This window comes from Ahaetulla prasina, chromosome 2, assembly GCF_028640845.1.
Source record: "Ahaetulla prasina isolate Xishuangbanna chromosome 2, ASM2864084v1, whole genome shotgun sequence".
Taxonomy (NCBI): Eukaryota; Metazoa; Chordata; class Lepidosauria; order Squamata; family Colubridae; genus Ahaetulla; species Ahaetulla prasina.
The window spans coordinates 94,397,260-94,413,988 of NC_080540.1; the positions used below are offsets into that span (position 1 = coordinate 94,397,260).

General features: G+C 38.0%; 1 protein-coding gene across 1 annotated transcript in view; it reads left to right on the forward strand.

Moving 5' to 3' along the window:
- Positions 1 to 16,729, forward strand: part of TRPC7 (transient receptor potential cation channel subfamily C member 7) — a 160,994-nt gene that overhangs the window by 62,847 nt on the left and 81,418 nt on the right. Inside the window, exon 2 of the mRNA XM_058167860.1 lies at positions 12,944 to 13,126. Coding sequence (XP_058023843.1) covers positions 12,944 to 13,126 — 183 coding nt within the window. The remainder of the gene's footprint in view (positions 1 to 12,943; positions 13,127 to 16,729) is intronic.

A 16,729-nucleotide genomic window follows, 5' to 3' on the forward strand; every position in this document is an offset into this window, starting at 1 on the left:
ATGCATTTTCCACCAGGCACAGTCAGCATTTGACTGCTTTCCAAACATATGGGAGCCTGCAGAAACAATAAATAAGTAGAAGGAAATCCAATTTGGCAAAATGCATATTATGCACATTTTTCTTTGGGTTGTTTGGTAAATATTTATAAGCACTTGAGGTATTTGAAGTGTGCAGTTTTTTGAAAACTGTCACTGGAATTAAGGCCCGTTTTCTCTTGCTCTGTGTCAAATGCTTTGTTTGCTTGTTTCTCACTTTCTCTTTATTGGATCTGAATTAGAAGGCTGACGCCACAGTTTCACACATTTTGAAACGCAATAGATTTTTAATGAATGGAAATGTGGATATAAAAATTGATCTCAAACTTAACCATTTGAATCCGTGATGGTGGTGAGGGGGTTAGAAATACTCAAGATGGTAGCTGCAAATGTGCAATTAACACACACACACTCTTCTATATCACATCTGCCACGCACACAATTCATGCCAAAGGAGTGGGACATTGATCCTATTATCATGATTGCCAGTTTGACATTTTTGTCCCACTTAAGAATGGCCTTCTGTAAATACTGCAAAGCTTGTTATGGTAGGGTATTTTTATTTGGTAATGGTCTGGATCTATGTCTCTTCTCTCTCCTAATGCTAATGCCTTAGGGGTCTTTGGAACAAAAGATAGATAAAGAAGCAAGCAATTAGGTCTATTATATAAAGTGTTGTGTATTGAATGTATATAGTTGTGTTAAGCCCCGCTAAAGTGAAACTAACCTTTAGATGACCCTAACTGTTAGCTCCAACTGTTTTGGAGGGAAACTTAGAAGATTCATATTTGGGCGGGGTTTTTCCATGTATTATGATTGGTTAAGGCCCTGTGGGCCCAGAGTATAAATTACTGCCATTTGCCTGCTGTTCCTCAGTTCCAGTTTTGAGTCAATAAATGCTGTTGTAGTTACGCTGGTCTGGTCCTTGCCGACTGAAGCCCACTACACAATATAAAGGACAGGAAATAAATTAGGAGTTTTCTTTCTTATGAGGCTATGATATATTCATCTGCTTTAAAGCACAGACCCAGTCTTGAAAACCAATGAGAATCTATCAAGTAGATTTTCTAGGTGGGGCCAAAGAAAGATCTCAGACAGAATTCTTTTCTTCTACTTTGCTCCTAAACTACAAGTGGAAGGGCTGGAACGAGAGAATTGGAATGCCTAAACCATAATCCAGGAGACTTTTAAAATATTTTAAAAGCTATTGGGCTCTTAGTGTTTTTCTGATCTTGAATAATACACTGCAAACATTTCATTATCAGGTTAAGTCATATATTCAGTGCATGGAGGAGTGAACTTTGCTGTTTGTTTATATGTGGTGAGTTGCCTTGCCAGTCTTGGTTGGGGTGTGGTTTCTTCCTGGGTGGTTCCTTGGTCATAGTGTTATTCCCGCCCCCCCCGAGTTGTTTTCTGCTTATCAGGAAGAAATTATTTAAAATTAATTTTAAAAAAAACACCAGTGTATCACCAACTAATAATTCCTACTACCACTACATATGTGCAAGGGTTGAAAGGATTAGCTAATGACATCACCATTGTCCATGGGACACCCAAGGGGGCTCTTTTCATGTCCCTGCTATTTTTTCCCACCAAAGTGGTACCTATTTATCTATTTGCATTTGCATACTTTCAAACTTCTAGGTTGGCAGGTGGTTAATATACTGCTGATTGATTCGTTGATTCATTGATTGATTCATTGATATTTCATATTTTGTAACCATCCATCTCCTCAGAGATTGATTCTGAGATAAGTAAACCCAAATTAGAGGATGCATAGTTGAACAGAATAAATAATCTAGATTTATTTATACCCTGCAAGTCAACCAGTTTCTGATTCTCATGGAAATATCTTTATTGTATCCAGAGGTGGGTTTCACAAAATTTTACCACCGGTTCACGGTGCACTAAAAATGTGAACATGTGCACACAATTGCTTCGCTCATGCGCCTTCCACACTTGTGCTTTGCTTGTGCGCGTGGCTTGCACACATGTGTGTGCAGCTTAGAAAATGTGGCTAAATATGACGGCATACTGTTGGGGCGGTTATGTGGGTGAGATGGGTGTGTACGAGGGGGCGGGGTGACTGGTGGGATGGGGTGGGGTGGGTGGGTGGGTGGGTGGGAGAGGGTGGGCCCAGGGGTGAAATGTAAAAATGTTTGCTACTGGTTCTGTGGGCATAGCTTGAGGGGCGTGGCTTGGTGGTCATGTGACCGGGTGGGTGTGATCAACTTGACATCATTCACTGTTAGATCCAGGAGCTGCATATTTTAAAACACATTCTGCCCTTCTGAAGCCCCCAAAGCTCCACCACCCAAACGAACATTGGAGCCTTCTCTTGCAGAAGCAGAATCCAGGCACAGAAACGGGGGGGGGGGGATGGGGATGAGAAGGTGTAAGAAGCAGAATCTAGGCACAGAAATGGAAAAATGGGGGGGGAATGGGGAGGAAAAGGTGTAAGAAGATGGTTCCTTAGATTGCTGACATTTAACGATCTAAGGAATCATCTTCCAGCTCTTCAAGATCGACTTAGGAGAAGAGGAGGCAGCGAAGCCCTGGCTGTCACTTGGGAGAGGAGGACCGAGGAGGGACACACACATACTCTGTTGCCACTGCTGCAGCTGCTTTTGCTGTCAGCTTCTCAGAGCTCTTAAAGTCGATCTTGAAGAGTTGGAAGACGTTTCCTTAGATGCTCCGAACAATGAGTTTGGCAGCGTGGAAGGCAGGGAAGCATGGCAGGGTTGCGGGCCATCAACCAGCTTGGGGGCATGGCCTGCCAGCAATTGCTACCAGTACGGCAAACCATCCCCAAACTCCACTACTGGTTCTCCTGATCCGATCCGAACTGGTAGCATTTCACCCCTGGGCGCCCCTCCCCCGGACAGGTCTCCACTACCAGTTCACCCAAACTGGTCCAAACCATCTGAATACCACCACTGGTTGTATCTCAGAAGAGACCAGTTGTTAAGAAGAGAGGTGCCTTTTCTTTTTCAAACTGTTTCTGAAGATGACTGTTCAAGCCACCAACTTACTTAATTGTTAAACTGTTATTATTTTATTAATTAGCTACAGTACCTTGATTGTTCTCTTCTAACAAATATTCAGAAACATACTTCCTTTAGTTCCATCTGAATTAAGAATATGGATGGATTTGAACAGCTGTAACAGTATTAGATAATTCATTTATTATGTTCATTTAAAACATAATCAGCAGATAATTACAGAGGATCCAGTTAAGTTGCAATGAATGGCAAGTTCCAGTAGCTCTTTCAAAAAAGCAAAAATTACACATTTTTATCTCCATGGGACCCCAAGGAACAAGAAAAGTCTAATTTGAAAATCTTGTATTATGAATGAGTTTGAAAAATTGTCAGTGTAAATTTTGGAAGGAAATAATGTTCTGATTATTTCTTCAAATGGATATTTTTTTAATTTTTTAAACTAGTCCTAACCTGCAACTCCAGATATCCTGCAGCATCTGAAACTAGAAATTTTGCATAAAGTTCTTTTAAAAATGTGCATGCCCTTGATAAAGTGATAAAATTCTTTGCTTATTCATTTGTGTATCTCTTCTGGATCCACTGCATACTGAATGTGTTAACTTGTTTCATATTGTGGGATCTTTTTGGATTGTCAAACCTGTACCTCCATATACTTATCATACTTCACAATTGAAAAAAGCATCTGAAAAGGCAATAATTTTATCCATTGTCTTTTTTCCCTGAATTACTGATAAATTCAATGTTTTGCTGTAATTTATAGTTCCGATGGTAGTATGGTAGTGATTATTATTCTTTTTATGTTGCCTTTCCCCCAAAAAACCCAAAGGGAGCATATTCCTTAGTTTTATATTTGTATAAAGTGATTGTTATATTGAAATTAATCACAGATGGTATCCATGTAAACTTTCATCTGATTTTCCCGAAGTTTTATTTTCAATATTGCTCAAAAAACTAAAGGCCTGAATAACACCTACTGCCTCTTCTTTTGGCTGATCTTGGATCACAAAATAACCCTTTATTCCTTGGAAGTTTTCTTTATCTCCAAGGTGCCATACTGTGCCCTTTCATGATCTTTATCGCAATTCTCTGCAGCAAACTCTCAGATGTAATAAACTGTATTTGCCAATATTTACTGAGCACAGTGTCCTAAGAAATGTAGTAAAATAAGGGGCTTTGGGGCTGCAGCATATTGCGGCTAGTCAGTTGATACAAGCGTGCAATTCAACATGATATTTTGGCAAAGCACTTGTGAGTTCAGAAGTACAGAAAAACTGTGTTTTTTCAATGTTTTCACACACTGCTTTTCACAATTGCTAATTAAGAACTGGCCCAAATGCATAGAACTGGGAACAATTCCTATGCTACAAAAACCTTATACCAAAGCATGAATCAATTCAGGATATTGTGCTGATGGAATGCCATCCATCCATCCATCCATCCATCTATCTATCTATCTATCTATCTATCTATCTATCTATCTATCTATCTATCCATTCATCCAGATATTTGTCTAGCTCAATCTTATAGAGAAGAAAGAGAAGAAAGAGAGAAAGAAGAGAAATTAAAAGTACAGGAAAAAAGGATAAAAGTAAATAGAATGAAGAGTTTCCAATTTCCTTTGCAGTCAATGCAAATATGATAATAAACATATCTCTAATTCTATGATTACAAAAAAGTTAACTTTTTTATTATCCTTTTTTTCCTAATAGAATAGAATAGAATAGAATTTTATTGGCCAAGTGTGATTGGACACACAAGGAATTTGTTTTGGTGCATATGCTCTCAGTGTACATAAAAGAAAAGATACGTTCATCAAGGTACAACATTTACAACGCAATTGATGATCAATATATCAATATAAATCATAAGGATTGCCAGCAACAAGTTATAGTCATACAGTCATAAGTGGAAAGAGATTGGTGATGGGAACTGTGAAACGATTAATAGTAGTGCAGATTCAGTAAATAGTCTGACAGTGTTGAGGGAATTATTTGTTTAGCAGGGTGATGGCCTTCGGGAAAAAACTGTTCTTGTGTCTAGTTGTTCTGGTGTGCAGTGCTCTATAGCGTCGTTTTGAGGGTAGGAGTTGAAACAGTTTATGTCCAGGATGCGAGGGATTTTTCACGGCCCTCTTCTTGATTCGTGCAGTATACAGGTCCTCAATGGAAGGCAAGTTGGTAGCAATTATTTTTTCTGCAGTTCTAATTATCCTCTGAAGTCTGTGTTTTTCTTGTTGGGTTGCAGAACCGAACCAGACAGTTATAGAGGTGCAAATGACAGACTCAATAATTCCTCTAATCATCAAAACCACAAGTTATAAATGCATTTTTCCCATTTCATGCAAAATGTCTTTAAGAGGTTTCCGATCCGTTACCAACCAGAATCCCAACAGGCTTCAGGGAAACCCTAGTGTTATTAAAATTCGTGTTTTCCCTTCAGAAGTTAACTTCATTGTCTCTATTACACTAGAATTTAGCTTGTGCTCTCCCAATTACAGGGGTAATATTGTAGCTTCTGGCTAACCAATAGCTAGGACAGCTGCCTCCCACAGACCAAACCCATCTTTTCCAATCTGAAAAATGCAGATATACAAAATTTGATAACACATCAAACATTTTTGACTCCAAAAATTTCATACATAATTTGCACTCTTAGGCTGGCTAATCTCTAGCATGGCTTATTGAAGGAGAAGTTTCTGCTGACAAATGGAAGTGTCCAGGATGAGAGGACATTACAAGAAGCCTGGAGTTTCAGTAAGTTTTATAATTTAGTATGCCTTGGCTTGCACAGTCCCAGGTCTCTTTCTACATTCTTTAGATGTGATACAAAATCCACCATGTATCAAGTCACAGCCTTTTTATCTTCAGGTGGAAACTTGCATTAATCAGAACTTTTTTCTAATAATATCTTGTCCAACTCCACAAAACTCATCACTTCAACTCTCTTCTTTGGTTATACAAAGGTACCATGCTACAAGCCTTACTATGGAGTCACTTGGGCCTCTTTTATCCTAATCAGCCCATACAGTAGCACAATCCCATGCTATGAGGGGTGAAAATAAGCACCTCTGTACTTGCAAAAGATTTCATGTTCAATCTATGTGATTTCTAAGCAAGGTTACAAAAACCCCTGCCAAAAAGTCTTGAAGAGTTACTGTCAGTTCTTGTTGACAATGCTGGGCTAAATAAGATAATGTATTGATTTAGTATATGTCAGATTTCTAAATTGTTGACCCTTTATGCAAGAGGATTGAGAAAAATTTGCTTGCTTGCAACATTTCACCTAGCTGTGGTACCCACACACGTGTTATTGTTGTATAGGATCCTACAAGATGTCATATTCCATCAAGGCTTCAGTAGTGATAGCGTTAGTTTGAGATGAGAAGAGATTATGTAGCATGATTGTAGAAAGCATGTCTTTACACTGGGAACGTGATAGTTTTTACAGATATTGTCAATAGGTTCAGAATTTTAAGAGTAATACTAAGGTTATTAGGTTAGACATTATAATTATATAATGTCTTCTTTCAGTACATAGATTAACCATCTAAACCATTTATGGTGAACAACAAATTATGTTCAATTTGTATACTAGAATACTTGCATGTCCACTCACGTTAATAATCATTGCTCCTCAAACCAAATATTGATAAAGGAAATTCCTGTTAACTATCTCCTATTAATAACATAATTAATAAGATATAGTTCACAAAAATTTCCTTTATCAGTATTTATTATTTATTATACCTTCCACAGGAGTTTAGGGCAATATCCTTCTGTGAGGTAAGTAAAAGACTCTAAGGAGTCAGTTTTATGCCTGCAGGATAAGGATTTCAATCTAAATCCCCAGTAATATGATTATGTAATTAATACACTTTAGGGACAATTTTAACTGCCATTCCTCATTTAATACATAACATACTAATTAAGTGCAACAAGCATTAGAAAGCAATTTATTTACTTGTGAACATTGTTGTACCATATTTTTAATAGACATAATGGTTAAATTCAGCACAAGGGAAATTCAAAATAAAGCAGAGTAGTAAGTTTTAAAAGGGTTGTTCCACAGAAGGCTTAAACAAAATCCATAAAGCTGCAAAATAAACTGACACTTCACATCATCAACAGATAGTTTTCAGATATCTTAGGCTGTGGTTGATTGCTTAATTATATCTCTCTGAATTTAATTAACTCATCAAAGTTTAATTTACAGAGATACCTTGAGACTGGGAGAGTTTATACTATAACCATTTGTATTTATTGGTTTGGTTCCATTTGTTAACTTCATATTACATGTGTATGTAATATGCTCTTATGGAGTCCATAGAGAGGAACATATCTTTTTTATTTGTTTTATTTATTTATTATTAAGCATATATAAGATAACAGATAAAAGTATAAAGATTACCAATACATGAAATATAAGCTTCTGTATCCTTAGCAGCTGGCATCTGTAGAAGTAGGAGATACTCATGGTTAATTTCTGCCTGAGTAAGCAGACATAAGAGAGCTGCTAATATCCAGGAATGCACCCATACTGGTATTTTGGAGTAGGCACAAGTCACAAATTTATCTGAGGACCACTTAGACATCTGACTGCTTTTGGTATCTTATTTTGTAAAATAATTTATTTGCCCAAAGAAGAAAAAATTATTTAAAAAAGAAACTAAAACTTTATTATTATTATTATTTATTATTTATTAAACTTATATACCGCACCATCTCCCATAGGACTCAGGGCGGTTCACAGGCATATTAAAACAATATAAAACAATATAATAAATAGACTTTTAAAACCCAGATTAAAACTAAATATTATCAAGGCCTGATCACTAAAACAATAAGAACCAATAAAACCCCCATTAAAATTTGTTTAAAACATTTTTGTTCTTAGGCTAGTCCCGCGCGCTGAAATAATAGAGTCTTCAGTTCACGTCTGAAGGTCCGGAGGTCAGGGAGTTGTCGTAATCCAGGAGGAAGCTCATTCCACAGGGCTGGTGCCGCCACAGAGAAGGCCCTCCCCCTGGGGGTCGCCAACCTGCATTGTTTGGTCGACGGCACCCTGAGGAGGGCCACTCTGTGGGAGCGCACAGGTCGTTGGGAGGCAATCGGTGGCAGAAGGCGGTCTCGAAGGTATCCCGGTCCTAAGCCATGGAGCGCTTTAAAGATGGTAACCAAAACCTTGAATTGCACCCGGAAGACTACCGGTAGCCAGTGCAGGCCGCGCAGGATAGGTGTTATATGGGAGCAACGCGGTGCTCCCTCTATCACCCGCGCGGCCGCATTCTGGACTAACTGGAGCCTCCGGGTGCTCTTCAAGGGGAGCCCCATGTAGAGAGCATTGCAATAGCCCAGGCGGGAAGTGACGAGGGCGTGAAACTGAACTAAAACATGGCACATGTGCATGAAATACAATTACCATCACAAGATATAAGCTGCTCCAAGTAAAGCTACCTTTCGCAATTGACTGATAGAGATTTTGTCACTGCCGATGGTATTACATTTATTTATTTATTTATTTATTTATTTGTCAAGCAGGTATAAGATAACAGATATAATATAAACATGATTAGGAATAGAGGAAATGGATACGAATAAATGGGGACAGTAGGAGAGGGTTAGGCACGTTGGAACGCTTATGTCGGTGGTGTTGAATAGTTTTACATCATCAGCGTAGAGAACGCAATTACTTATAATATGATTGCAAAGGTCATTTATGTAAAGTATAAAGAGTGGGTCCTAAAATGCTGCCTTGGGGGGCACTGCTGTTAACAGGTGCAGGGTTTGATAGCGCGTTCCCTATTTTGATTACTTGTTGCCTGTTTGCAAGCTAGCCACTTTTGCAGGGATCCGGAAATGCCATAAGATTTTAGTTTTAAAAGTAGTTTGTCGTGTACCACTGAATCAAAGGCTTTACAGAAGTCTATGTAAATTGCATCTATTGCTTTGCCCTGGTTGAGTTGTGTAGTCCATGTGCTTTTGCAATATAGGAGTTGCAGATCACACTACAATTTTTTCCTGAAACCAAATTGTTTGTTAGAGAGTAGGTTGTTTGTCTCTAAGTAGAGGGTAATGGATTGGTTTATGATTGATTCCATGATTTTGCAGGTGACACAAAATAAAGAGATTGGTCTGTAATTTTCAACTAGGCTGGGGTCATCCTTTTTGAAAATAGGGATAACCGTGGCTAGTGACCATAGGTTGGGCAAGGAGCTGGTCCTGAAAGATTTTTCATAGATTATGCTTAGAGGTTCTGTTATGGCAGTGGAAAGCTTTTTTAAGAAGTAGGCACATAATCCATCAAGTCCAATAGATAGAGATGGTTTTAGGCTGTGTAGTGCTTTTTCAACGTTATCTTCTGTAAAATCAATATGTAATAGATCATTGCAATTAGTTGTGGTACGACTAGGAAATGTGGGGCATGAGCCATTGCTGTTTATAAAGACTGAAGAACGTGTTAAAGAGGTTGGCTTTAATGGCTTCATCATTACAGTCTTTGCCATAAGGTCCTTTTAGGGGTGGGATGGATCTCAAGTCTTTAAGTTTGTTGTTTACAAAATTATAGAAGGCGTGGGTGGATTTCATGCATAGAAGGTTTTCCTCTTGTTGTTGTGGTAATTGGTGCATTCTGTTTTTATCTGGAAGCATAAGGTGCTTAAAGATGTTTATCTGATGTTCAAATGGTGCTCCAGATGTTTTGGGATTGGACCCAAGGCACCTATCATGATTGATATTACCTTTGTTTACTTTTTTCAAAGTCGCTCCATTTGCAGAACTTTATATTTTTGTGATTTTCTCCAGTTTTTTCTTTTCTGCTTTCTCCAATGTTCCCTGCCCAACTTTTTTTTTGTCTTGCTTATTAACCATTGTTAAGTCTGAGGTGGTGTGTGGAAAGATTGTTACTACTAATAGTAGTAATTTTGACAGCCAAAATCAGTGATATGAATGAAACAATGAAGTTGTAATGTGACAGTGATGTGATGAAATCACTAGATAAAATGAGGTAAAACCTTTAGCACATTTTCAAGCAGGTAGAGGTATTGAATCAGTTAATGATTTGGTAGCATAAAATTTTGGTAGCATAATCTTGGGAGATTTCAAGCACTATAAACATAATGCTTGGGAACTGTGTATGATTTCTGCTTTCTGAGCTCACAGATAAAAAAAGGAAAAAGGTTGAATCCTCATGTTTGTATATTATTGTCAGTCCTTTGGTATAGACCAGATTCAAACATCAAAGTCAAGAACACTGCAACTACCTTTGCAACAGTGGTGAATATCTGTAGTTTGGGTGTAGGATGAGGGTGAAGGTTCATTCTCCAAGTTTTTGGGTTGGTTTCCAACTGTTTCATTGCCAGGCTATATATATATAACATCTCCAGTGGACTTTAGGGAATGTCAGCATCAGTGTTCATCTGTTTATGAGGGCTTCAGGTATGGGTGTGTCAAATGAGGGTCCTGTGATGGGTCAGCTGTGTGTCATCAGTGAGTCTTGTGATGGGTCTGTGATAAGGTAACTATATCAGGTCAGGGTCATTGGGAGGTGCTGGTGGTGGTGGTGTTGTGTGGGTTGGTTGAGGATCAGTGCTGTCTCTGGTTGGCTGTGTGGTTGATTTAGATTCTGGGGGGGGCGGGTGTAGGCTGGTTGTAAATTAATGTGTCTGTTGATGTAATTCCTTGTGCAGTGCCAGGCTTTGATAAACTCACAAGTGTGGCGGGTGGTAGTGTGATTTTTGTGTTGCTGCAATCGAACTGGTGCTATTTGGTGTCAGTGTGAGTAGAGATTAAAGATTTGGGTTTGCAGCATTTGACTGCCAGCTGGTGTTTGTAGATCCTGGTTTTTCATGAAGTTACAGTAACAAAATCTTGCAACTTTGAGATTTATTATTTTGTTTTTCTGCATTTCTTTCTATTCAGCACCTGGCCAGATTATACTCTGTTTGCCAGGTTCTCCTAACGGATTAAATTTGGTTGTGTTCTGATCTTTTTTCAGAGAATTATCCTAGTGACAGATAGGCAAATGGATAGGCAGAGTCTCAAATCTTTTAGATGTAGTCTAATTCTGGGCTGATAACAATAAGCTGGTATTAGCCCTTTGTCTCCACTACAGTCACCACTCCAGACCTGATCTAAATCTAGCTATATAAATCTGCTTGTATTCACAGGAGGAAAAAAAATAATTGATATAAAGGAAGTTTTTACAGTACAAATGCCAGTTAAACTCACTGTTCCCTACATCAAACCCTTATGCCATTAATTTTAAAAACCCATTCAGGTATTGCATTTGATTTGGTCCTAGGATTTTGGAAGGATTTTGAAATTCATTGCACACTGCCTTGCTACTGTGATAATGAAAATTCCCCAAATATGCTTTTCTGGTTTTTGTTTCATATCTTTTTTTTCTCAGTAGAATTTTTCTTCCTTTCAAAGTGTTCACTGCATTGCCCAAACACTGATATCCCTATGTATCCATTCTTCGATTTCCATTATAGTCTCTAGTCTTCTTTGCAGGATGAACCCCATAAGAACTGTGTGTTCTTCTTCTGAATAACTGAATATAGCCATCATAACAGAGAGCTATTTCGTTTTGCATCCATCACTTTCTCTTACAATAAAGCATCAAACTGTTTGTCTACTGGATACAACTTTTTTTTCTTTAATAATCCCAATTCAATTGTTGGTGAGATTTAAAAAGAAAGATAAAGTCATGCAATGGTTCATGAAGGCAACCTGAGCACCACTTTGAGTAGTGACTTTAAACTTCAGGCATTTTTACATAAATTGCAGATAAAATCCCAAGCATCCTTAGTAGGCTTTAACACTTCTACATCATTGGATTACAGCATAGCAATACTTAATATATTCACTACTCCCACCCTCTGGAACGAACTTCCCCCAGGACTCCGTCAACTTCCGGACCTCCGAACCTTTCGTCGCGAGCTTAAAACACACTTATTCATTTGCGCAGGACTGGAATAGTTTTTAAATTTATATTGGTTTTAAATGGGTTTTTATTATTTATATTGCTTTTTAATTCGGCTTTGTAGAATAAGTTTTTTAAATGTGGTTTTAGTGTGTATTTATATGTCTTTTACTTGCCTGTGAACCGCCCTGAGTCCCTCGGGAGATAGGGCGGTATATAAATGTGATTAATAAATAAAAATAAATAAATAAATACTATAGAGAATAAACTCCACTGAAAATGTTAAATTTGCTATGTCCTGAAGATGATGCATTAGTTGGTATTTTCCCTAATATTCACAGAAGGCTTTTCTCCCTGAAGAAACATTCAAATACATAATTCCATTATTTACGATCTAAGGTGTTACTGTACTAGAGTATTTTTAAAAATATTCGTACAGTTTGGTTTTTATTTCATTTTTAATGAACTTTGAATGCTTTCATTTTTATTTTTATTTTCATGGCAGGGCAACAGCAGCTTTGACAGCCACATGATCAGGAACAAGTCAAAAGATGAAATAGTTTTCAGCTGGAAGATTCAGGATTGGAAAAAGTTGTATATAACACAGTTCTGTTTGTCATTGAGGTTTTGGTATCTGCTGGAGGGGGGGGGGGTTGGAGGAAGCATGTAGAGAAAGCATAGAGAAACATAGATATCATGCATTTTCAACGCTTGTAAACATCCAAAGGTAGTATCCAATGCTCTCTGTTTATGCAGGAAAGGTTTATCATTGCTCGCTGCATTTGTCTGCATTTGTCTGCAGTTTCCTGTAGTTTTGGAACCCCTCCAAATGTCTTCCAGTCTGCAGTAGAAGCTTAGGGATTGCATTCGGTACAACATATGCTCATGCTCAAGTCTATCACAGCCTTCAAGTTTGTAGCCAGTTTAAAGAAACCAGTTCCATGCTGTAATTGTTAAAACATTGTTTGTCTCTGTTTCACTAGAATGATTATAGGAAGTTATCTATGCAATGCAAGGACTTTGTGGTGGGCGTCCTGGATCTCTGCAGAGACACAGAAGAAGTGGAGGCTATTCTGAATGGTGATGCAAGTGTACAAACATGGCCTGAACATCCCCGACCAAGTTTGAGCAGAATCAAGCTGTCCATTAAATATGAAGTCAAAAAGGTGAGTATTCTCTTACCTGTCTTCTTGTTGCATGTTGAAAGTCAGATTAAAAATTGGATTTCTTCATGGATTACCTGCTCAAAGGATTGCATGTAGACAAAACACGTAGAGCTTAAAATAATGGCAGAGAGTAAGGGTGAAGGATGGTAGCAATAGCAAGATAGGAAGAGATTGTGGGTTGTAGTGAAAGATGGTGATGCTTGACTGTGGAACCTACTTTGAAAGTAGTTCAATGACTCCAGTCCTAAAGGACTGAATCAGCATGACATTTTAGGAATGGATGCATTTTGCAAACTCTCCCTCAACTTTTCTTGAAATAAGGCTTACTTGAGGTACTGCTAGTTGGATAAGGCAGGAAAGGATCTATAGATAAATCTGTGAAGCATTTTTATCTAACTCTTGTTGATTCTTGTGAGTTTTTATTAAGTAATCCATTCAATTTAGAATGAAAAGAAAACAGCACTGAGCTGTAAAATAGAGTTGTTTACGGTGTGGAAAAAAAATCTTGATAGTATTCCAATACAGTATGAGTTTACGTTTACTGTGAAAAATATTATTCCTGTCTGCATGTTAAAGACCTAAAGGAGAATAACATATATTTTAAAACTACTTAAATTGGAAGTAATGCTAATCAGTTGCCTATAGCCAGCAATCTCCAAATAAGTTTGACTAATAATTGTTGAGGATAATAGGAGTTGTAATCAAACCCATTTGGAAGTTGCCAGGATGGGTTGACATTCCCCAGAGATATTTTTTTTAAAACCAACTTTGTTTATTATAGAAGTTTATGTTCTACTTTCTTCTTCAATGATATTTAGGATCTGGAAAAAAGAGGTTGTTTTTGGAATTTTTATATTATAGTATGTCTTTCTTTTATTTTCTGCCATCACACATCAACAAATATACCTCTATATAAAGGAAGGATGCAATCTTTGTCTATCTCATCTCATAAATAAGTCTCGGGGGCTCAGTGCAGCACAAAAGCAGTGGATCTTGATTAAAATAGACAGGCTCAGAATAGCACTTCAGAGACTCAAACAGAAAACTGTAACATCATCATTGAAAAGATTCATTAGAATTGTTGCACAGGAAAACCCTAGAGCCCTCTCCCACTTCATCAACTGTGGCCAAAGAAGCTAGCAATCATTGCCTTTCTCATTGCTGATAAATTTTGACCAAATCCGTATCTCCTGGATTAATGTGCAAATTTATCTACACCAGCGTTTGCCTTTTCATTTCCAGAATATTCTGATCACCTCTTCTGCTAAAAAAAAATTAAATTATTTTTGAATGGTGGATTTTAAGAGGAAAAAAAATATTTCAAAATGTATAATTAATTGGGGATTTTTCATAGTGAAATCTTTAGAAGAAAAACAAATGAATGCAGAAATAATCCTAAATGATTTTATGACTAAATAGAAGAGAAATTCAGAGATTTAACCTTGGGCTGAAAAAGCCATTTTGGTCTCTAATTAGGAAAAAAAAACTGCTGGAGATTATGAATGGAGTGGTGGAGCTTATGGGAGCTAGGGATCCTCAACTATTATAGGTCCTAATCATTAGGTTCAATGTGGCTTCTTAATGTAACAAAATTATGGACTAGAAACCAAGAACAAAATTCTTAACTTTTAGTCCATAAACCTTTGATTTAGTCCATAAACTGTTGGAAATGCAAGTTCTTTTCTAGTTTAAGTCAAGCTCTGGCAAATAATTTCCTATGCTGTTAGAAAATGGGGGAAAATATGACAATGGTAATATTATATTGAATAATTAGGTCGAACTCAGTGTGGTTTTCCATATCATAGACAATTGTAATGAGGTATAGGTTACCTATCATGTGAAATCTATTGTGGCTCATAAACCATGGTCTGAGCTTAGGGTGATATCTAGAGCACTGTAGGTATTTTTAACAGATTATGATTAAAAGAATTGTGACTTAGCATGATGTGTAAAATCATGAGCAAGCAAAAACAGGTGCCCTGTAGTCAGAGTTAGGGATAGAGCTCAGGGGAGAATAGTATATGAAAGCCACAGTGGCACAATGGTTAGAGTACAGTACTGCAACCTACTTCTACTGCCTGCCGGCTGCCTGCAATTTGGCAGTTCAAATCTTACCACGCTCAAGGTTGATTCAGCCTTCCATCCTTCCAAGGTCAGTAAAATGAGGACCCAGATTGATGGGGGCAATATGCTGGCTCTGAAAACCACTTAGAGAGGGCTGTAACACATTGTGAAGTAGCATATAAGTCTAAGTGCTATTGCTATGCATATTTAGCCCTTTGTTTGGCAAGAAGTAGAATTTGGAAGTGACTTGAACAAGAAACAAGCTTGGAGAATTTAACAGATTAAGAGAGTTGGAAGGGATCTAATAGGTCATCTAGTCCAACCCCCTGCTCATGCAGGAGACCCTATACCATTTCTGACAAATGGCAGTCCAATCTTTTCTTGACAGTCTCAAGTGATGAAGCTCCCACAACTTCCGAAGGCAAACTATTTCATTGGATTGGCTGATTGTTCTCACTGTCAAAAAGTTCCTCCTCATTTCTAGGTTGAATCTCTCCTTGGTCAGTTTCCATCCATTATTCCTTGTCTGGCCTTCAGGTGCTTTGGAAAACAGTTTGACCCCCTCCTCTCTGTGGCAGCTCCTCAAGTATTGGAAGACGGCTATTATGTCTCCCCTGGTCCTTCTCTTCACTAGACTAGCCATGCCCAGTTCATGTAACTGTTTTTCATATGTTTTATTCTCCAGTCCCCTAATCATCCTGGTTGCTCTCCTCTGCACTTTTTCTAGAGTCTCAACTTCTTTTTTATAGTGTGGTGACCAAAACTGGATGCAGTACTCTAGGTGTGGTCTTACTAGGGCTTTACACAGTGGTATTAGTACCTCACTTGATCTTGATTGTATGCTAATGCAATTTAGGATTGTGTTGGCTTTTTTAGCTGCCGCTGCACACTGCTGGCTCATATTTAGCTGATTTTCCACTAAGACTCCAAGATCTCTCTCACAGTCACTGCTATTGAGCCTGGTTTCCCCCAGTTTATATGTGTGCTTTTGGTTTTTCTTACCTAACTATAAGACTTGACTTTTCTCTACATTGAATTTCATTTTGTTAGATAGGGCCCAGTGTTCAAGTCTGTCAAAATCCATTTGGATCTTGAGCCTATCTTCTAGGGTGTTAGCTATTCCTGCCAATTTAGTATCATCTGCAAATTAAAACTAAATTAAATTAAAATTAAGCTAAAAACGTAAACCTTTCTCCTCCTACATCATGATCTCAAACCTGACAATATGGAACTGCTTTTTCTGGCAAAACAATAGGGTTACCAAAATGCCAAAGAAAATGGCATTTTTATGCTGCTACAAAAGGTTGCCTGGATTTATGCAACCAACATCTGATAGCTCTCAACCAAGGGTGTCAAATTTGCGGCGTCACAGCAGCGTCATTTAATATATCATGACTTTTTCCTCCTTCGTTAAGCCCGGCATGGTGTGGTCAGCGTGTGACACATCTGGCTCACGGACTGTGAGTTTGACAGCCCTGATCTAAACAAAGTGCATGGTGCTGGGCATATTTTTTAAAGTTTGATGATTAGCCAGTTAGC